Below are 22,608 nucleotides of genomic sequence, written 5' to 3' on the forward strand. Positions count from 1 at the left end.
TGGCGTGGCACCTCCCCGCTGGGACTTTGGCCTTTTTTCACCTGAGGCAAGCGGGGGATCTGCCCTGGGCTTGGCACTTTCAAAGCCCAGCGTCATACGGGGACAGTCGGCTGCTGACCGCAAGGCAGGTGAGTGTGCATCTGTAGCCCTGGGGCTTCTGCCTGGTGGCAGAACAGTACAAAGGGGTCACGCTGTCCCACTGTGCAGCTGGAGAGGTGACAGTCTGTGGCAGTGGGGGAGCATCCACCAGTGTGTTCGAGAGCTGCTTTGTTTTATTGAGGGTTAATGCCCTGCCTGGTGCTGTAAGGAAGTTCATGATAGTCCCTGCTTTTGAGAGCCTAAGGGCAAGCGAGCAGCAGAGATGAAACTGCCACCGATTCCCTCCATCCCCTCTATCCCAAAATGTCCTGAGCAGGCGAGAGCCAAGTCAACAGCTTCTCCCCAGGTGAGATTTCCTGGTGCCGACTCCCTTGCGTGCTTTGTGCCCGGCCTGTATCTAGAAAGCAGCTTCTCTCTGGAAATATTTGCAGTTCAGTTTGCACTCCTTAAACCTTATTGTTGTGATGGCAGCTTTGCTTCAGTCATTAGCAAAACTTGGCAGGGCGTCTGCACCTTCAGATGCATTTGCGCTGTGAAGGAAAGCTGTGTGCTGATGCCAGAGGGTTTCTCCTCTCCCAGCAGGTGCTAGTTGCTGATTGCTTCCTGCTCCCCTCCTCCCTCCCTTCTCTGACTGTGTGCGGTCGCATGGCTGTGTCCTCTTGACACAGTGGGTGCTGGTACAGCTTTGCTCCCTCCTCTCACCCTCTGAGCCCTGCTTCTTGATGTCGGCTTCTCTGGCTGGGGCACTGAGTTTGTCTGCTCTCAAGACAAATGGAAATATGTGGAAGGGAGTCCTGTCTTCCCTTTCTGCTGTTTATTTTCAAGTCAAGGTTGTAGTTTGAATGTTTGCTTTCAGTGACAGCTCCAGCATGTGCTGGCCTCCAGTTCTGTCTCATCCCTGCCTGACTGCTCTGCACAAATGTTTGTGCTGGCACGAAAGCGGGGATGGGAGCACATGTTCAGGTGTAGGGAGAGGATGGGATTGCTTCCTTCGGCCGCAGCGCCAGCTGACATTGGCTAAAGGTCTTCTGTCAAAACGGCAGCCTGCGTGCGCTCAGATAAATTGGTATGTCTGACAGTCTGTGCCCGAGAGGCTGCACTCAGCTGCAGAGTGGGGCTGCTGGGGAGGGGAGAGCCTGGAAATGGGAGGGCTGGCGGAGGGCAGAAGCAAAGAGCCAGCCTTGGGGTGGAGGGCTGCTGGCAGGACTGGGGGAGCTGGTGGACTGGGAGCCCATGACTGGCTTGGAGGATGCCAGTGGTGGCTCTGGCAGTCTAGCAGAGGGAGAGCAGGACAAGAAGGAGGGTGCTGAGCTGTGGGGACCCCCAGGGTCAGACTGTGGGCACAGCAGTAACATCTAGGGGTAGAGGTGGCAACGTACAGCCATAGGGCAATGCGGTGGCAATAAATGCGATGAGCATGGTCAAAGAGGTGGTGGGTAAGCTTAATCTGTTCTTTCTCCTGTAATGTCTCGACTTGTGGAGATGTTTGGTGCCTGTATCTCCACCAAGCTTGCTGGCAGCACACATGGCATGTGATGAGACTGTGTGCGCCCCTCCATGCCCCAGGCCGGGCTGTGATTCTCTGGTAAGCACTTTTCCTTCAGGTGGTAAGGTGAGAACTGAAGGTTAAAAGTCCAGACCTGTGCCCCAGGCTGATCAGGAATGCAGCAGGTCTGCAGTATGCAAAGGCTGGCCATCCTGGAGAAAACCTTACCATCTGGATAGCGTAGGTGGATGAGTGTGTGTGGTATGTGGCAAGGCAGGGGAGCAAAATAGCACCATTTTGCCAGTGGCTGAGGCTGTGAGGACCAGATATATCCAAAGCGGGCTAGGTTTGTATTGTGGTACTCCCAGTCTGGCTGCTCTGTCACTCTCTGGAGCTGGATTTTGGGAGCTGGGAAAAGGGAGAGGCTGGGCTGAGGAGGCTCCTGGGCTATCTACACATGGCAGCGTGAACTTCAGGCCGTTTGCACTGCTTCTCCGTCTAACACAGAGGCGATTCCCCATGCTGCAGTGTGTGCGTCGCTCTAAAACAAATTTGCTTGATCGTTTTAATAAATGTAGAAGGGACGTCCCAGTGTGTGAGTAATGGGAAATTAATCCGTGCCTAGCTGTGTTAACAGCACTCTAGGAAGGAATTAACGCCACATAATTCATTGCTCATGCAGCTCTTGCTCTCTTAATTATGGGATGTTCGATTCAGGACCCCCCTTCTGTGAGGGCTACTCAGCCTCTTTGGCTCTGAGGTGGGTCTCTGGCAGTTCTCGTTTCCCCTGCCCACCCGCTACCAGTTTCCTCCCAGCTCTGCTGCTCCTCGTGCCATGCAGGTTCCCAGTTCCAGCAGTGCCGTTGTCCACCTGGCTGTGAAGTTTAACCATACGAAGACTTTCTGAGGCATCAGCACCTTTTTGGTGCTACTGGCTTGTCTGCTGCCCCAATGCAGGTGCTGATGGGAGGTTTCCTGAGAAGATGCAAGCCTGGCTCCCTGACCCTGCTCCCATAGGAAGCCCTGGAGCTACACCCCTGCTTGGCTGCAGAAGCTTTGCTTGCCTGCTTTTGTTTGCATTTTTTGGCTCCCGAGAGCACCATGTTCCTGGGGAGATATACTTAGGTCTTTACCTAATCTCTTTCCTTTCTAGGTTAAATGTATGTTTTTCTGGGTTTGTTTTTTAAATATCCTATAAAATTACCAGCATTCTCTTCCCAGCCTGTGTTTTTCCTCCTCTCAGACTGCAGGACTGCAGCAGCTATTTTCCTGCCCTGGGAGGGACTGGGGTCCAGCTCTCCCCAGGAACTCTCTGGCCAGGGCGCTGGAGGCTTCATCATTCACCATCTTTTAATGGACTCAGGGAGTTCTGTAGAGTTTGCAGTGACTTTGGGTTTATTTTGCAAATGGTCATTCGCTGGAGCTCTGTTTAAACAAACAGAGCTCAAATAAGCCTTCCACTTCAGTGCATTAAAATCCCTTAATGCATTAAAATCCGCTGGCCATGGACGTTCAGGCCTCTGCTGTGCCAGGTGCTGTATAAACAGTTATCAAGTGCTGGTGTCTGCTGTAAAATGATCACATTGTTCTCTTCCCCTCGCTCGTCCACGAGTTGAGTAGCTTTTGTTAGGGGAGATGATACTAGCTCTGGAATTTGCTGGCCGTACAGCCAGCACCAAGGAAACCTGTAACTTTGCCCAGTTTTAAACCCAGGAAGATTGTTTTTACCCCTTCCTGCTGTGCAGTTGCAGCAGGAGCATCTGTTCCCTGGTGAGACGCAGCAGCAGTTTTCCAGCTGGGTCAGACAGCTCAGGAGGGCTCTGCAGTTACTGGGCAGGTGGAGAGCTGAAGCCAAAAGGCAAAAGAAAAAAAGGGAGGAGAGCGCTAAACCCAGCTGTCCCAAGTCCCTCTTGGTGTGGTAGCGTCTTCTCCCACCTCCATCACCATACTTGTGTCAGCAGGTAAGAAACAGCCCTGTGATACATTTGTGTGTCCATCTCTGTCTCTCACTCTTTCGGCTACCTGTCAGTGGTGAATATTAGCAGCTCTGCTGTCTTATCTGGCGTTGCCCTTTGTGATGGGTGCCTGGCCTCCTGGATACCCCTCCGCAGGGAAAGGTGCAGCAAGGGCAACAAGGGGGGAGTTTGCCAGAGCTTGGAGCAGGGTGTCAGGACCACTTGATACGTGTATTTTGTCAGAGCTGCTGCCTCAATAAACACAAATATCCTATTGAGGGTATAGATGTTATCAAGTGAGTTTTCATGGTTCAGGGCTTGTTTATGCCAGGGTTACCCGCTTTCAGCAACTAGTCTCCCTATATTTTTATATTTTGATCTTATTCTGGTTAAATTGATAGAGAATTAGATTAAGCTGAAACAGACTACTCTTGTGGACATACATATGAAAGCACACGCAGCGAAAGGCGTAAGTGATTTTTGACTCAGAATGTGCAGACTTAGCTAATCTGGAGATTTTTAAGGTCTGCTTCCACAGATTAGTCGAGCTCAGGTAAACTGTCTGAAGAGGGGCACGGAAGGGATGGAAGGTGTAATAGTGTAGTGTAGTGGGTGAAGTTCGTGTGCACTGTTTTGGAGAGGAGCCCCTTTCCTTAGCGAGCTGCATATGCTGGTCTCAAGGCTTTGGCTGAACATGGGACTCCAGAAAAGGCAGTTTTAGTCTTGTGTCGTCCAAGCGTGGGACTGTGCAAATGCTTTCATGCTGGCCTGTCTGTGGCACTTGATGTAACAGGGGGGAGCGGGTCAGTGCTGAACTGTGTGTAGCCTCACCCCCTCTCCTTCCCATACCTGTTTGCACCTTCACCAGCTCTTTACACTTTCAGGGACCTTTTATTGTCAGGAACGCCTTTGGCCCTCAGGTTGTGTCTCCAGAGCAGAAGTGTCAGCCTGAAAGCCACCTTCTTGGATGTGAGATTCTGTATAGCTTAGGAAATCTGCAATTAAGGGGCAAATTTCATTCTAGAGGCAAAGAGCAGAGATATCTCCTCTGCTTCTGGCTCGCCACCCAGGTGGCAGCTGGAAGGGGAGAGGGAGGAGAGTGGCTGAGTGCTGCTGAGATGCCTGATGAAAACATGGGGCACTTGATTCCCAGGTTGGAGGTGAGCAGGAGACAAGGACACCTCCAGAAAGCTGAAGGTTGTGGCCACTTCTGAAATTTTCTCCAGTGTCCAGATTTCTTTGTGTGGTGACTTATACCAGCTCTCATTAAACAGTAGCAATTAGGACTCTTGGAGAGAACCATTTCCTGCAGACTTGGAGCTTCGGTGCTGTGCCAGTAGGCATTGAGCTGAAAGGAGTGGTCCAAAGGGCAAAGTCACATCAATAGCTTGGGGAGGGAGAGGCACTACTTAAAAGACAATGTTGGCACAAGACTGAGCATGGGCTGTCCATTTGGGCTGGGAAATAGAGGAAGGATTGTAACCACTGGAGGGGCAGGTTTTTAAAGACTGTCCTTTAGAAACAGCATGTATGTATTGGAGGGAAGTGCTGAACAGGTGTTGCGATGGCACGTGATTGTCTTGGGGTGGCTGGGTGGACCTGCAGAGGATTGGAGGTCCACATGGTGCTGTGTGAAACACTCCCTGGAGTTTGAGAGCTGTGATGGGTACTGCTGTCCTGGATGCTGGGCAGAGCTCGTGCACTGCGTGGCTGCTACCCTTCCTCACGTGCTGCTGAAGCCTGACAACTCTGGCAGCTCTTCCCTCCATATGTGCTTGTGTATTTATATACACACACACACACATTTATAAGGCTCCCTCTGGAGCTCAGTCTCCACTCTGAGGAGTGCAGGTACTCCCTTAAGTCACTTGTTCCTCAGCTGGCCTCACCCCGCAGCCTGCCCAGTAGGACCTGAGCTTCAGGAAGAATGTATCTCAACTTTGTCTCCTTGGTGTCTTTCTCTCCTTTCCCAGGAAGAAACTGAAGTGAAACAGAAGTGACTGAAAAAGAAATTAAGGAGCGATTTGAAGGAACAGATTCATTTCTTAACAAGATCAAGTTTGAATTAAATGGCTGATAAACAGATCAGGTAACTTTTAAAAAAAATTTTGAGTTGTTGGTTGTGCTTTAGATTTTTCTTTTAAAATCTTTAATCCCTTTTGTGATACAGGAGGTTGGAGGAAATCACCTGGTCATATCTTCTGGCCTTAAACAGTTCTGATTCCTTCTCTGTTCCTTTCTTACCTGCTTTTTTTCAACCTTCTCTTATTTTCTCTTTGCCATGTTGTCACATCTCTGATTTCTTCGGTTCTTTTTTCTCACTGCCTTTTTCTTTCTGCCCTCTGCTTTTTACCCTGCATGAGTCTGTTCTTTTTTGCTTCCTCTTTCAAAGGTCAGCTTGACCTGCTGACTTCAGCTTGCTGACATCAAGGGTGCAAAGCCAGCTCCTTGACCAGCCGAGGATGCAGTGCTTGTAATTACAAAGTCCATGTAGATGCAGCCTTGTGCCCTTCTTCTAAAGCCAGTCAATGCCTGAGTGATTGCAGGAACATGAAGTACCAAAAATAATTCGTGACACTTAAGTGCAGAGCAGGAACTTAAGGACGTTGGTCCTGGCACATGCAAAGGCTGGATCTGAGTCCTCTCAAATGAAATTGGAAATGAATTGGGATGTGTTTTCTGGAAAGATATAGTTGTACCATTAGCTTCCTAAGAGCTGTGTCAGATGGATCTGCACAGTCCTGCACATGGGTTTAACTTTCTGCTGCTTGTGAAGTTGCCCCGGATAAATGACTCCTACATGCTGTGGGATTCCTGTGGTTTTTTTTGTGGTCCTCTTCTAATATCTACTTTTCCAGGTTACCAGCTCAGGACAGGAGGGGTCAGTGGGTGAATGAAACCTGGTGACAGAGGGCCAGGACTTGGCAATGCCTGAATGCTACAGGCAAGAGGGCTGCCCCTTCTTAGCATTTGCCATGATTAGTATATCTTCCTGCGTGGCTGCCTTCTGCAAATGAAAACAGTCCTGAGCTGTGCTGATAACAAGGCAGCGTTGTGGAGTGTTTATGTGCCTAGATTTGCCCGTCATCAGTTACCCAGTTTGGAGAGCACTTGGCACTCTTCTCTTACACCCATGAAGGGCATGCTGAGATTCACCTCCTTGAAGCCTGATGGGTGTATGTCCCTGATAGCCTCAGCGGAGCAAAAGGACCAGATGTCTGTGGCCATTTGAAGCTTGGTATTTTGAAGGAAGGGGAGATGTGTCCTCCAAGATCTCCCCCAGCCCCTCCAATGTGGTCTTGGCACAGGAGCTTGCTGGCTTCAGGGACTCCTTAAAACGGCTGAGGAGGAGCACTAGGAGAACTGGGATGGCTTTCTATCCCTTCTCATGTTAAACTGAGCAAATGGCTTTATTTGTATGCTAGCCTGTGTTGTCCCCATTTCGCCAAGCCCTGCGCACCTAGGTAGTGAGAGGCAGTAGCTGTGCAGAAGCTAAATAGGACAGAGAGACCAGGCACAGTGGATTCTCATCCCATGAGAGAGTGGAGAGCACTGAGTTTAAAAGTGGGATGACAGTCACAAGGGAAAAAGCTTTTGATTCAGGTGCAGTGCCCTCTGTCTCAGGTTCTTCTCTGTGCCCCAAATCCCTCACCTCTCCCACTTAGCTCATCTCTCCCATCTATGCAAACGCAAGTCTGCAGCGGTCACAGGCAGCCAAGCCAAGGAGATCTGTTTAAGCTTGGAGGATCTACCAAACCCTCTTCCCTTGCAGCGTGCATCTGTCATCCCTTAGCAAAGTGAGACTGATACCAAAAGACTAAAATCCACAGCAGCAATTTGCTGCAAGGTGAGACCAAGGGCATTGCATTTCTGCAGCAGTGCACGTGGAACTTGATCTCAATGTCTCGCCGGACACTGCTGCATAGTCTGTCTGTACTAGTCTCCCTCTGCAGTGCACATGGGGGAACCTGGATGGTTGGATTCAGGTGCGATGGGGGTGTTGAGCAAGGGTTTCTCACCCACAGAGTGAGAGGCTCTCTGCAGCCCACATTGCCCAAATTTTTGTCTTGCCCAGACACATCAGACTATTCCCCTTTTATTGCTGGGGTCTGTGCTGAAATTAGGGAATCTTTTGCACTTACAGTGCCAGCAGGCAAGATATTTACTATGTGTCTGTGTCTCACTCCCAACTGATATGAACGCTGTGATGATTTCACTCTTGGAACAGGTTGAGAGAGGCAAGTGTCTACCTGCCCTGGGTATTTCAGGGGCACTTAGAGAAGCGATGACAGTGCTGAGGCTGGAAAGGGGCACTGGTTGTGCCTTGCAGCCTGTGACCTGCCAGCAGTGACTTCAGAGCTGAATTTGGGGAGGCTGATGTGATCCTGTCTTGAAACACCCTCTTTCCCAGTGGTGCCTCCATCTTGACATGCTTTTGTCTGGTCTCTGACCTCCTCTTTCAGTGTGACTATGGGTTAAATAAGGAGAGAACCATGATGTGAAGCTTACTGTTTGAAATTTTCCTGGGTCCTGAGAACAAGTTGAGCGTAGGAGTTTGCAGGCAAATCTGTTCCCTTCTCAGACTGGTGCAAAGATCCCCAAGGCAACAGAGTCTTGAGCTGGTGAGATCTTGCAGTCTTGGCCCTGTGCTGAGCTCGTGCACTGATTTGGGCCTGCCTTCCTAACGTGCTGTGCTTGATTTAATCTTGGTCAGCACCGTCTTGTTTGGGGATGTGGGCTGAGCTCAGGTCTGTCTGCCTGCCCTTGGCACCTCTTCTTCCAGCTGTGCCAGCCCTGGGGCTGTGCGTGTGTGTTGTATCGGTGTGGGTGTTGAGGAGGAAGGAGCTCTGGCTGCAGGAGAGCGGAAGCTGAAAGGAGTTTCCTGGAGTGTGAAGGTCATACTTAGCACTTGGGGGCAAAGATTTTTATTTTTTTTCCACCCCTCTTTTATCTGCTTCCCCCAGGGAGACCTCAAGTTGAAACCCTGATTTTCCATATCCTGCCTTTCCCTTGAGCCTGGAGCTGAGAGGCAGCTCTTTCAGCATGGCCGCTTATTGATCCTCTCTGCAATTACCCCTCAATGCAGAGCACTCTGCGACGCTGCTGGGGGAGAATGTGTTTGCAGAGCTTCACCCCACCATGGCGTGGCCAGCCTCACTGCTGCTGCTTCCAGTGGGTAATGCAGTCTGTGCCCCCATCCAGAGTACCATGTCACCGTCATGAAAGGCAGTGTGCCCGTTCCCCCTGTGGGAGGACTCAGCCTCACTGGCTCACCCAGCTGCGATCTAGGACTGCTGTCAGCCGTCAGTTTAATATCCGACACATCCTGTGTTCAGGGAGCTGTCCTGGTTTTGGCTGGGATAGAGTTAATTTTCTTCCTAGTAACTGGTACAGTGTGTTTTGGATTTAGTGTAAGAATAATGTTGATAACACACTGATGTTTTAGTTGTTGCTAAGTAGCACTTAAGTTAAGGATTTTTTAGTTTCCCATGTTCTGCCAGCAAGCAGGTGCACAAGAATCTGGGAGGGAGCATAGCCAGGACAGCTGACCCAAACTAGCCAAAGGGATATTCCATACCATAGAACGTCATGCTCAGTATATAAACTGGGGTGAGTTGGCCGGGATGGGCGGATTGCGTCTCAGGCGTTGGTCAGCGGGTGGTGAGCAATTGCATTGTGGATCACTTGTCTTTTCTTGGGTTTTATTTCTCTCTTTTTTTTTTGTTATATTCCTTTTCATTACAATTATTATTATTGTTATTATATTTCTGGGTTTTTTTATTTTACTTATTAAACTGTTCTTATCTCAACCCATGAGTTTTACTTTTTTTCCCGATTGTCCTCCCTATCCCACTGGGATGGAGGAGGAGTGAGCGAGTGGCTGCATGGTGCTTAGTTGCTGGCTGGGGTTAAAATATGATAGGAGCCATATCCTGTGCTTTATTGGAGGGAGCTGACTCAAACAGGCTTCCTTTGTCTCTGTGTGTAGTGGTTTATTGAGCATGTAAGTGCTGGACATTTTTTGTGATTGAATTTGCTGGGACCTCATGTTTAGCTGATCTGACTTTCACTCAGTGCCACTTGCAAGAATTCCCTGTGGGAACACAAAGGCAAGCGGAAAAAGCCCCACGTTTTGGAAGCACATGCAGCCAGCCAGGTTTTGATTTCCCCAAGAGGTATGAGCTCATGTCTCTGCGTCTGCGGCCGTGCAGGCTGCCAGTCCAGTGGTTTCGCCAGGCTATTGGTTTGTGTGTGTTCCCCTTGCCCCAGGCGGTGGGTCTGGAAGGAGTTTCCTAGAGCTGCAGCCATCTGCTCTTTGGCTGCCAGCTGGGTGCTTCTGCTGGGCTCATTCCCACATGATGGTAGCAGCTGACGTGTCATGAACCTCTCATTAGATGCGTATCTGATTGCGGTGCTGAAAAGTATTTGCCAGTAAACCTGCTGGCTTGGATGCCATCAGGCCCTAACTGAAGTCTGTCCACGTGGTAGACAGTCCGGCACTCTGTCTTTTCTCCTCTAGGGACAATAGAAACCCTTGGGTCTGGGGAACAGGGTTTTTCCTTGTGCTTAGCGATGTGTGGCTTAGCTGTTTGGCTCCACTCCACTCATCAGTGGTTTGTCCTGATGCTATGTGCTGCTTTCCCCTCATCCTCTGTATGTAGAGCAAGGGCCAAGCTTTGCTTTGAGGCAGAGCTCCCTTCGTGCTGGGGGACACACAGCCTTGTCACACAGCGATGTGTTAACTCTGGTCATGCAAAAGAGCTCCATTCTTTCCTCTTTCCCTCCCCTGACATTATCCCCGTGCTAAGACATCTGTTTCTCTGCATCTTGTCCCCTTACAGTTTACCTGCCAAGCTGATCAATGGAGGGATAGCTGGGCTGATTGGGGTCACCTGTGTATTTCCCATTGACCTGGCAAAAACTCGCCTGCAGAACCAGCAGAATGGCCAGCGGATGTACACCAGCATGTGAGTACTGCCCGCACAGGCAGCATCCCCCGGGGCTTTCGGTGGGGAGTCCCTCCACTTTGTTACCTCTTTCAGGTGAGTTCAGCATTTCTAGGAACTGGGCTGTCCCCAGGAAAGCTAGGGGACGATCTTGAACCAAGCTATGCTAAAGCATGTAAAGCAAATAAAGCAGCTATTCAGGCTGCTGAGCCCAGCAGGCGAGATCTCTGCAAAGGGCACATCTGTTTGCATCCTTTGCTTGGGAGCAGGATGTTTGCTGCTGTTAGGGCTCAGGACCAAAACACAGGGAGCCCAGTTTGGTTCTCTGCTGGGCCACAATCAGGTTCATGAGGGATTTTCTGCCTCTCTTCTGTTTCCATGACTCTCATATTGGAGGTCCTTCCTTTGCTGTGTCAGTTTTAAAAAGAGGAAGCAGTCACCCATCCCGTCTAGAGCACTGCATGCAGACCTTCTGAAGGATCACAGGTTGACACATACTGTAGATACCCCAGCAGTCCTATGTCCAAAAAAATCAAGTGCTGTAGGAAAAGAAGGCATGAATATATTCAGCCCACCAAATTCACCTGGGATTTGTGTGGGATGCTTAGGGCTGTGTATCTGCTGTGAGAATGTGCACCACACTCAGCACAAGATGCTTTATCCTAGGAACCAGAGTCAGGCCTTAGTTTTCCAAAAGTACGGGTGTCATTGAGGGGGGAGAAGGGACTCGGACTGATGGTGTGTGTCCCGTCCTTCTGCCGCTTTGTTCAGAAGTAGTGTTATCTGCTCCCCCCCACCAATATCTTCCTCTTTCCTGCCCGGGAGAATTTGAGGCAGAGTGGGAATAGGAAGGAAATGCTCTGTATGTTGATGGTTTTAGTCTCCAGGCCTCCTTGCTCTAGCTGATGACGTGTAATTATGCATGAGCTTAGGTTGTAGGCTGTGGCGTGCCACGGCAGACTGGTGCTTCCCTTGACAGTTACAGTGCTCTCTGCTCCCTGCATTGTTTGTGTGCCCACGCATGCTGGCAGGACGTGGCCTCCCGTCTTGCCTTGCCTCTCCTTTTTGTTGTGTCCTGCTACTGCCACTGCTGCAAATTGCTTCTCCTCCCTGAGGATTGCTTCTCCCCCTGGCCTGATAGACGACAGCAACAGGAGTTTGGGCAGGACGGAGGATTTGTAGGCTCCCCTTGGGAGTGCATGCCAGGATGCCTCATCTCTGGAGGGGGGCTCAGTAAGAGAGGGGCTTTTAACCTCCAGCGGTCGAGTGCAGATCTGCTCCATAGCCAGGAGTTGTGGGATGAGGTGCTGTTAAGGAATACACAGGATTTACCCTGTATATTTGAGCTGGCTCCTCCTAAGAGTCTGCAACAAAGCCTGGATGTGAATGGGTAATGCTGGAGGTGTTCCTCTGGCATTGGCAGCAGCTGTAGGGAAAGTGAGCTTGGGCTTATGGGGATAAGTGAAAGGGTCTTTTGGGGGCTGAGGGGCCAGCAGGGACAAGGAATTAATGGGGATAACACATCCTCAAGATACCATCAGGCCATCCTGTGTCCTACCTAAGCAAGCAAGGGAAAGGCACTAAGAGGATGCTGTTACCATGCATGGAGCATGTCTTCAGAGATACCCTTACATTAACTAGGGATTTGGGAGGGCTTGTCTGAGCTCCCCAGTTACAGGGGTTTATTTTTCAGGAAATACTGTATGCCCATTGATACCAGATCCCAAAGGTGTCTGCTGAACACCCAGGAAGGCAGCAAGTTCATTTAAAATTGTGGCTGTCTTGCTTTAAGGCAGCATGCCTTGCTTCTGCTCAGCTCGAGAGACCTTTGGCATCAGGGGAGCCTTTCCCTTGAAAGAGCCAAAGACACTTTGGAGTGGCCCTGTGGGCTGGAGAGAGCTGCGCTTTTGGGCTGTGCTGCCCCAGGTATGTTTTATATAATTTTAGTTGGCTGTTGGCTCCCTTTTTCCAGGGAGAGAAAGGAGCTGGGCGTGGTCTTGGCTCCATCTCGCTCTGCTGCAGCTCGAGGGTCTGGGAATGGTGTGCAAGCCTTACGGTGAGGCAGCAGGGCTGCATGAGCGTGGTGGGGAGCAGCTCTTCCCGCTCCCCTCTCTGCTGCGGCTTGTTCAAAGCAGCTCTGCTGGCTCAGGGAAAATGCCTTGCCTCCAGCATTGCAGTGGAAAAGCCTGATGGGCGTTGTCCTGGTTTCAGCTGGGATAGAGTTAATTTTCTTCCTAGTAGCTGGTGCAGTGCTGTGTTTTGGATTTAATGTGAGAATGATGTTGATAACACACTGATGTTTTAGTTGTTGCTAAGTAGTGTTTATATTAAGTCAAGGATTTTTTAGTTTCCCATGTTCTGCCAGCAAGCAGGTGCACAAGAATCTGGGAGGGAGCATAGCCAGGACAGCTGACCTGAACTAGCCAAAGGGATATTCCATACCATAGAACATCATGCCCAGTATATAAACAGGGGGGAGTTGGCCGGGATGGGCGGATTGCGTCTCGGGCATTGGTCAGCGGGTGGTGAGCAATTGCATTGTGGATCACTTATCTTTTCTTGGGTTTTATTTCTCTTTTTTTTTTTTTGTTATATTCCTTTTCATTACTATTATTATTATATTATTATTATTCTTAGTTAGTAGTATATTTTATTTTACTTTAGTTATTAAACTGTTCTTATCTCAACCCATGAGTTTTACTTTTTTTTTTCCCCTCCTCCCCACCCCACTGGGAGGGGAAGGGGGAAGCGGCTGCATGGTGCTTAGTTGCTGGCTGGGGTTAAACCATGACAGGGTGATAGGAGAAAGGTGCCCTGAGATTTCTAGGGCTTGCAAATGTGTTCGGGGGGGATGCTCCCAAGAACGAGATGGGTGCGTGCCAGCTACAGGAGCTAGGGTGGGGTGTGTGAAAGACGGGGTCCCAAAGGATGCGGGGAGTCCCAGCAGAGAGGGGAAACTCATTGCCACGACTGGCAGCAATGCAGGATCGGCTCTTCACAAATAACGCAGGGTACCTAGAACAGTCTTGACCCAAGTAGGGCCATAAAGCCCTCAAGGGAACTCTGTGTTTCCTTCTCTCCATCTCAGCACTACTACAGAGTGGAGATGAAGTTTACTCCTTGTGTTGCCAAATCTCTTAAAAATGTATTCTTGTTTTCATCAGCAACACTTCCCTTATTACTACTTAAAAGAGCCTGTTGTTCCTTAATTATTATGTATGCATGCATGCATGTGCACGTCTCCTTCCCCTATGGCCACGGCAAGTACCTGTCCCTTCCCAAAGACCCCAGAGCAACCTTCAGCCAGCGCCGGGGCTTCATGCAGCCGTGGTCCAGAGAGGGAGACTCTGCCAGGGGATCTGCGCTGCCTTCCTGAACTGCGCCTCTGGGTTTGTTAGGTGTCTGCCTGTGCCTTCGAAAGCCTTTGAGCCATTCTGGCGCTCTGCACAGTTTTCCCATTTGCAGTAAATGTAGTTGAAGCAAAGAAGGCGACAGTTTTCCCCTTGGAGCGGACCTGCGCAGCACCCTGTCGCGCTCTCCCCAGGGCGAGAGCCTGAGTGCTCGCTGCCTGCTGTGGGACCCGATGTGTTAAAAGTAAGAGCTTTAATCTGCGTGGGAGGTCACAGATGGCTGATCGTTCAGGTCATCTAGTGTTTGTGTGCTTTGTTTCGAATTTCACTGAGTAAGTCAAGCAAGTCAGCATTGGGGCTTTTGGCCCCCCCTTATTTCCCTTCCAGAGCTGGATTTAAAAACATGTGCTTGGGGATCTGCTTATTAGACCATCTCACGCGTGTTTGCCACAGGGGACCCTGGATAAGCAGCCCTTGCAGTGACATTTTTCCCTTTTGTGTTTCTAGAAAGCAGACAGCACATGTGGGGTAAGCCGAGGGTTTCAAAGCCCCTGTGAATTAGGGGCTGAGATTGGACTCAGGCCTGAACAATGGCACATTCAGCGGCTGACGTGGTTCCCTTCTCAGCTCAGGGTTTTGCTGACAGATCGTAAATGAAAACCACTCCAAGAGATTTCTTTTGTTTTTCTTTGCTCTCACCCACCTTTGAGCTCCTGTGGTTTATCTCTCTCTGTTTTGTTTGCAGGTCTGACTGCCTCATTAAAACTATTCGGTCAGAAGGCTATTTTGGCATGTACAGAGGTGAGTAAAGCTGAGTCAGGCATGGCGCAGCTTTTGCGTTGGAAGCACTGGTGCGTAGGTGGGAGGAAAAGCCCATATTCTCTGGCTTATAAAGCAATAACCTAGCAATATCCTAAGATGTTGAAAGGTGCAGCTGTTTCTCAAAATAAACTCCTCCATGCCAGGTGTCTGCTCGGCTCTCCACCATTGAGGGCTTGAGTCCTCCCCGTGGCTGTTTTGGTGTTAAACCTTACTGTTTACTGAAGTTCATCTTTACTAGCAGTTTAAGTGAAGCTGCTGGACTTTGTTTCAGGATTGTATGTATGTGTTTCCCAGCTTGGGCATGGTAACTTTTGTCAGAGGGGCAGTAGCAAACCTCTTGAAGTGTCTTATTTGTGGTTGATGATTGAATTTATTTCAAAGCCCACCACCAACGTGGTCAGGCCTAGCTTGTCTCCAAAACTAGCTGTCTCAAGCATGCCTGAGTGCTTTGTTCAAGTATTAAGACAAGCTGCAATTAAAAAAAAAATTTAAAAATAACCTGCCCCCAGAAAAAACTCCTTTGGGTGGTAAGAAAAACAGAGGTTGGCTCAAGGTGGAGCTTCAGCTGGTTGGTCATTGTGTGCTAATCTGCTAGAAATCTCCTGGCTCCTTGGCTTAGGCTGTCTGTTGCAGCAGTGAGTTCCTCAGTTGACATTATACCTTTTCTAGTTTAAACACAAAATCCTTGAAAGTTTTTAAAGATTTTTGAGGAGAGAGGAACAGCAGGCCAAATTCTGACTTTACTCGTAGCGGAAGGAAATGTGGAATACCTTCTTGGGCTTCAGCACAGTCTACCTGGCTTAGTTGACACTGAATTCTGGTTCATTTTATATGCTGGTATTCAATTGCCGGAATATGCAGTTTTTATCTCTGAGGCGTTCAGATAGCATTCTTTGTGGCACTCATTCACTGATAAAGCCTGATTAAAGTACTGCTTTAAGTGAGTCCTTGTGCTTTGTTTTTTCAAGCAGGAGTCCGGAGATGCTGGCGCCTTGCTGTTGGCAGCAGTAGCGTCTCTTGCTGCTTCTTCCATAGCTCCTGTGGAAACACAGACGCTGTGGCCGGCCATCCTGGGAGCAGGCACTGGCTGTTGAGGCAGCATCTCTTGCCCAACTTGCTGGTGGGCGTTTCAGGGGAGTGGGGTGGATGCCGGGGATGGATTGGCTGCTTCGCACCAGCTTTCCTGGGAGCAGGCAACAAGACAAATAACCCCGAGGAATCCTGGCAAGCTCCATCTTCAGTGCTAGTGGTGACGCGTTCCCCCTTGATTTTTTCCCAGAAGCTGGCTGCTTCTGTGTTCCTAGCCAGGAACAGAGCCTGCATTAACTTTGGCTGTAAATATGCAGTGGCAGGCTGCTTGCTGGGGAGCAGAAGGAAGAAGCTGTTCCTGGAAACTTACAGGGGAGACTGTAGGACCTATCAGGGCTTTTGGGAGAGACAGGTCAGTCCTGTAAAGCGTAGGGTGGTGGAGGGGATGTGCATCTCCAGGCCACTTTTCACTCCCAGGCAGAAATCGCAAAGGGTGCAGAGGGTTTTGCATAGCTCTTGCTTTTCCCAGCCATAATGAGTCTGGTCAGCTTGGTCCATGTCCCACTAACTGTACCCCCTCTGTTCAGGGAGCTGATAGAGGTGACAAGTAAATTCAAGCCACTGACTATTAAATGGGGAGCTGGGTTTGGAGAGGGCTTTTGTGAATAGCTCCAGCTCCTTCCAGAAATTCACAGATATTTCAGCATGGCCAAGGTGTAAAGGTGAGTCCTCCAAGTACAGCAATCCTGGTCTCTGTGCCTCAGTTCTGTGAGCTGACATTAGCAGCCCTTCCCTCCCTCTTGGGGAGAGGATGGGCGGGTAAAATACATCCAAGATTTGTGAAGAATGTGAGTCCTTTTCTGGGAAGAAGGTAAAGAGACGGCTCAGCCTTGCAGACAGGGGAAGATGGAAATCAGATGGTGGGATTGGTTCCTGCTCCCTCCATCTGTCCCAGTTCCCCAGCAGAAGTTGCTGTATGACTCACAAGCTCTTATTTTGAGCCTTTAAGCTGAAATTGGGAGGATTATATGTTAATGTGCTAAAGTGGCAGCTGCTGTGTCCCATGGAGGAGTCACAAGTGCGTCAGTTGTCCCTGCAGGGCACTTGGCCTCTGTTGGAGGACAGAAAGGGTCTGCTTGGGCACAGCCATTCCCACTATGTGACTTCAAGTCTCCTTCATGTGTGAATCAAAGCTCCTCAGTGTGGACAGAAGAGAGGCTTGAGCTTGTAGGATGCTTTTCTGCAAATCATCTCTTAAGGAGTGCATGTGGGCAGACAATCCTTGCTCTGTATGAGTAGCCCATAGCGAATTGTGTGATGTATAAGGCAATCCCAACATTTCTCTCAAGTTCTTCCCAAAAGTTACAGGGATTCTTGGGTTTGTTTGGGGGAGGAAGAAGAGGAGGATTTTTTTTTCATGTTTTTTCCGTAACATCTAGGTAGCAGCAGCGCCTCAAAGCTGGGTAGTGCTGTCTAGCCCTGTCTGTGCTCAAGGGATGACGGTGTGCTGCCTTCAGACATGATGCCAAGCGAATGAATCCATGGTGCCTGTGGGCTCCTGGACCATGTGGACACCAGTGGAAGGGGACCTTGGAGACATGCTCTCTCTGCTCCCTGCTACAGTCCATCCAGAAGCCACCTGTAGATCCCAGCACGTGTCCTGGAAAGTCTTACTGCTGTTTGCAGACCAGCCATTTAGCCTAGCTGGTGGGAGCCAAAGGCCTAGATCAGGCTGGGGAAATGCCCTTTGCTGTTGATGACGTTTGGAGAGTAGCTGCAGTTTAGCTGCAGTATTGTGACGGCCTTCCCTGGCCTCTGCTAATAATACCTCCCACGTGCACCGGTGCCGCACTGGGGATGACTCAGTTCCCCTGCTGTGTAGGTTGCTGGTGGTATATAAGGGCTTCTGTGAGAAATGTGTTTCAATAACAAAACCCAAGGCTTGGTGAGAAGAGGGCACTTACAAGTTCAGTTGGCAAACAACTGGTTTTGCCTCTACTTGATTTCGTTCTTTGTAGTGCTTCCATACTTCTTTTCAAAATACTTTCTATTTTTTAATGATTGCAATTTATTTTTGCATTCTATTTGTCTGTCATTGCTTCTGGTACCTGTAGCATTGCCTATAGGCCAAGGTTAGCTTTAGTTAGGGACATAGAGTCATTGGCATAGCTAGAAATGAAGAGCTATGAGATTTTTTAAAAAGGTAGAAAACGCTGTGGAAAGCATACAGCCAGCAGCTGAAGTATCTAATTTCTCCTCCTCCAGTGAATTGAAGCTGTTATGGATTATTGAAGACAGGGATTATCCATTCTCTGCTAAGCAGCTTTGCTGAAAATACCAAAGATATAGGAGAAAACCCAGGTTCATTAACTTTCCTCTGTATATTGTGTTGTTACCCTCTACTTTATTTGCAATTGAAGGAGAAATTGCTGTGAAAGCCTCTTGGTTCCTGGAGGAGGTCTGCACATGGAAACGTACTTCTCGCTTACCTTTTCGTGCTTGATGGTTTGGAGTTTGTTTTCTTTCTTTCAGTGAACCCTTTGCACTGGTGTTAGAGTAGCGGGTTTATTCTTTTTTCTTTCTCTCCTTGTTTTTCCAACGAAATGGTTGTTCATGCTGCATGTCAGTAATGTACAGGTGTTTTACTTTCTAGCCATTAGGAGTGGGGTTGAAGTTGTCTTCAACTTGGTATTTGAGGAAACACTTCACAGGTAGCCACTTCCACTTAAAAATCAGGCTGTGTGGATTTGCTTTGTAGATCCTGATATGATTGACATTAAAAGGTGGAGGTAGAGCATGAGGGTCATGTCTGTGTGGCTTCTCATCAAATGCAAGAGCCATGGTGGGGGGACATGGCATGTAGGAAGCACATCAAACTGAAGCAGCGTAACCACTGGTGCACTGAAAAGTTTGCAGAAACCCAGGAGTGTGAGAGGGCTGCCCTGCTCCCTGGCTAGTTAATTTGGCTCCTGTAGAAGATGATGGCATTTGTTCGATGTCATGGCCAGTGTGGAATGAATGCATTGGCTTAGCTTGCTATGAGGTAGCGTTACTCTATTTTCTGCAAAATCTGAATGTGGCAGTCGGAAGGGGGGAAAATGTATTGGGCTACCCAGCCCTGCCCAGCAAAGGCTGTCTGTTTTCTTGCTGCAATTTCCCGCATGATGGAGATGTGTCCTCTGAGCGGAGGATGTGGACCCAAGGATTCCCGTGTCATGGTCCCGGTTGTACTGGTCCCAGAAGTCCCAGTTGTGACTTTGCTTCCTAATCTGATGAAAGTCCCCCTAAACCTATGTGTTTCCATGTCTAATTTAAGAGTTCTTTCATAATTTTTGGAGGGAGGGAGTCCATCCTGAGGAACAGAGGATTGAGTTGCCTTTCTTTAGGTGTGTTGAGCCCTTATAGCTCCTGTCAGCTTGTGTTCAAACCTCCTGAAAATGAACCCTGCAGGTCTTCAAAGCCTAGTGGGGATGCAGGCTTCTCTGTCCATTTCTCTTTGGAAAATGGAGCTTTGGGACAAGTTGTTTAAATCTCTACAGCAAGCATAAATGCAAAAGGTATACCCTAGTATTTGTGTTTGTCCTTACAAAGGTGTTCATAGGCCATTAGCAAGTCTCAAGCAAAGCTCCTCTGGAGGGCTTGGACCTCAGGATGCTTCAGTGCAGGCAGGGAGAGCTTGTGGTCAACCACTGGAGGACTTTTTGAGCCATAAGATTTAAAGGGAGGAGAATATTCTGGAGCATTAATCTAATGGTGCAAAACCCAGTATGCTCAGAAGGGACTGACTCTCCCCTCACCCCATTTCCCCTGGGGCAGTTTGAAAGCTGCGTCCCAGCCACTGTGTTGCACTAATGCCGGTGTCCATGGCCCACAGCAGCCGCCCAGGCCATGCAGACCTTTCTTTGTGGCAGGCACAATACAGGGATTTGCTGTTGTTTGCTCCTGACAAAAGGGCACTCCAGTGGGTGGCGGGGAGCCAAAGCTTGCGTACACCCCAGGTCCCCCAGCAAACCTTGCCACGGTGCTTGGAGGGGAATTTCTGCACGTGGTGGACAAAAAGCCACTTCAACGGTGGCTGTTCTGAGGGTGACACCCAGTGGTGATATACAAGGGAAGCCACTTCACTCCAAGGGTTGGTCTAGAGCTGGCTGACTTCTGTGCAGATGAGCCAGTTGACTTCAACCAGCCTCCAGGTCTTTCAATGGCTCTGCCTTTTCTGGGCTGCCTGGTAAGCAAGCTGCTCTGCTTTTGGTGGTGGTGGGACAGGGACACCAGCAAGAAGGTGAGGCAGAGGGCTTTTGCTTCTCAGCATCACAAAATATTTGCAAAGGAGTTGGGACTGGTTATTAATCCAACTCGTACTCCTTTCTTCAAGGTCTGATCTGCATCCTTCTGGATTCATAGGGATGCATCCTTGGATGAGAAGAGGATGCATGTATGCATGGTGGGAGGTAGTAGTAACGCTAAAGAAATTACAAAAAATGTATTGCAAATGGAGTAGAAACACATCAGGGGATATTTTCAAAAGCCCAAGATGTTAGGAGGCAGAAATCCTATTAATTTCCAGTGGTGTTTCATGTTTCTAAATCCCTTTGGTGCATTGGGAGCAGGTCCTTGGTTTTGAGCAGGAGTTACAACACATTCCTGAAAGATCCAGTTAACGGTTCCTTTATTCTCATTCTCCAATGGCCTTTTCCTCTTTTCCTTGCCCAGGGGCTGCAGTGAACCTGACTCTAGTGACACCAGAAAAGGCTATCAAACTGGCAGCCAATGACTTCTTCCGGCATCATCTCTCCAAAGACGGGTGAGTAGGGGGTGCAGACCTTTCACGTTCAACTTAAAAGACACTAGCTCTTGGGACAAGTCTGGTGAGACCTCAGGGCGAAGGTGGAATGGAGTGATGTGATGACTGAAATAGGAGTTGACCTTGAACAGCTCAGCCGGTGGTTACATTTGGGCTAAAGATGTAATGTCTAAAATGGGAAGTGAAAAGCACTCCACTGGATGAGTGCTTTTTATTCAAGCTTCTAAAAATAGTCCCAGGTCTAAGCCAAGGTTAGCAGATCCAGAATTTGTAGGCAAAATATTTGAGAGGAACCCAATGGCACTGATCACTGCTCAAACAGCTGCTGGGAGGACCCTTGTCCTCAACATCCTATTGGATGCTGTTATACTCTTTCTGGCTCGAACAGATGGCACGTCAAGTTCTGTAGACCCCAAACTTAGCATCCTTCTTGTCCTTTTGTAGCTTGAAAATAGTTCTAGAGAGGTGGTGAATCTGAATTGACAAAGGGCATTTGCAGCATTGCCCATCAGCTGACCTGTAAATAAATGCTGAAGGAATAAAATTACCTGTTTATCTTGCAAGTGCGGGTTGGTTCATGTGAATTAAATGTGAGTGAAAGATGCTAGCTGAGCAGTTGAGAGGGGCTGGACCCTGAATATTTAATGCTGTTTTCACCAAGATATTTCCCTTGCAATTTGGAGAACACTTAGGTCTCGCTCTGAAGGGAGACACTTCTCCAGAGACAGCCAGTGAAGGGCACTGTCTCCAGTCCTCAATGATGGTAGTTAGAAAACAGCCTGCTTGGGATATGATCCTGACTCTTCCCATCAGCAGTGATGGGGTGGAGCCTCACTGAAAATGCAAAGCTCTGCCGCAATTACTTGGTTTAACAACTTCCCATAACCTACCATGTCATTCTCTGCTGCTGCAGATCAGTGGCTCAGCAACTTCAGTGGAGATTGTGGACTGACACAGGTTGAGGATCTGTTTTTTTTCATGTGCCTAATTTTTTTTTCTTCTGGAGTCTTTTAAAGTAGCAGCTAACATACATCTGTGACTCATCAGCTCATAGCTGTTTGTGATTTTCTGTCTCTTCAAATAGTGTCTCTTCTGTGCTCTGCTCAGACAGTGGGAGGTAATGATGTCCTCATTGCTCCTCAATTCTACCAAGCAGTGGGTCTGATCCCTGCAGCAGACAACATGGCAGGCCCTGGCGTACTGCAGTAGACAGGAACACAACTAGGTGCCAGCACCTACAAAATGAGGGTTTAGTAGGTTGTACAGGGAAGATGAAAGGGCGCCAAGCTGCCATGCCTTGTACCACCGTTGAGAGAGTGGCCCATGGAAGAAATCAGACCAGCATTGCAACATATTTGGCATTCTATAAGAGCAATCACTGCTGTGATGTTTCAGACATTAAAACATGACGTGCCTGTCAGCAGATGTCCTGCACCATGAGAGGCAGACTTCCTCACAGGACAAATGTGTGTGTCTGCCTCCCAGTGCTGAGGCAGGCTTTGAGCAGGTGTTTGGGTAAGCGGGACACAGCTGTTTCCATGAGCAGCTCAGGTCTTCGCTCAGACCTCTTCCAGTTTGACTTCTGGGTTCCTGGCTGATCCACACATGACATGGATGATGTGCTGTGCTTGATTCAGAATAAAGCAGCTAGAGAGTTTTGCCAAGAGTAAGACACCCTGTTCTAAAACATATGCACTGATGGGACTGGCACTACAGTGACCTGAACCAGGAGCATAATACCACTTAGGTAGTGGGGAGCCTTTGTGTCTTGACACAAAGCATTTTTAACTCCTTTAGAGAAAAGAAAGGTTGGGCTACAGTTAGGTGACAAGAGCTAGGCAGCATGTGGAGTCGGGGTCACTCATCTCCTTCAACCACCGTGGGGGGCTTGGATGAATGAAATCTGGTCAGCTCCCAGTGTGAGCTGGATAGAGAGGTAGAGCCTTGATACTGCTGTGATAGATGGTTTAAGGTGTTTCTAGCTAGAAATGTCACTCCAAGATGTGATGGGCAAGAAAATGCCTTGCAGGTTGGCTGTGGCTGATACATGCTATGAACATGGGAGCTAGCTGGAAGGTCTGGTGCATGCTGTGACCTTGCTTAGTGCGTGGGGAGC

The 22,608-nt window shown here is 49.0% G+C and overlaps 1 protein-coding gene across 1 annotated transcript in view; it reads left to right on the forward strand.

Moving 5' to 3' along the window:
* The window catches only part of SLC25A22 (solute carrier family 25 member 22), a 53,624-nt gene that overhangs the window by 17,279 nt on the left and 13,737 nt on the right, over window positions 1-22,608 (forward strand). Inside the window, exons 2-5 of the mRNA XM_050898080.1 lie at window positions 5,514-5,629; window positions 10,383-10,508; window positions 14,583-14,638; window positions 20,402-20,492. Coding sequence (XP_050754037.1) covers window positions 5,610-5,629; window positions 10,383-10,508; window positions 14,583-14,638; window positions 20,402-20,492 — 293 coding nt within the window. The 5' untranslated portion in view covers window positions 5,514-5,609. The remainder of the gene's footprint in view (window positions 1-5,513; window positions 5,630-10,382; window positions 10,509-14,582; window positions 14,639-20,401; window positions 20,493-22,608) is intronic.

This window comes from Gymnogyps californianus, chromosome 5 (assembly GCF_018139145.2).
Source record: "Gymnogyps californianus isolate 813 chromosome 5, ASM1813914v2, whole genome shotgun sequence".
Lineage (NCBI taxonomy): Eukaryota > Metazoa > Chordata > Aves > Accipitriformes > Cathartidae > Gymnogyps > Gymnogyps californianus.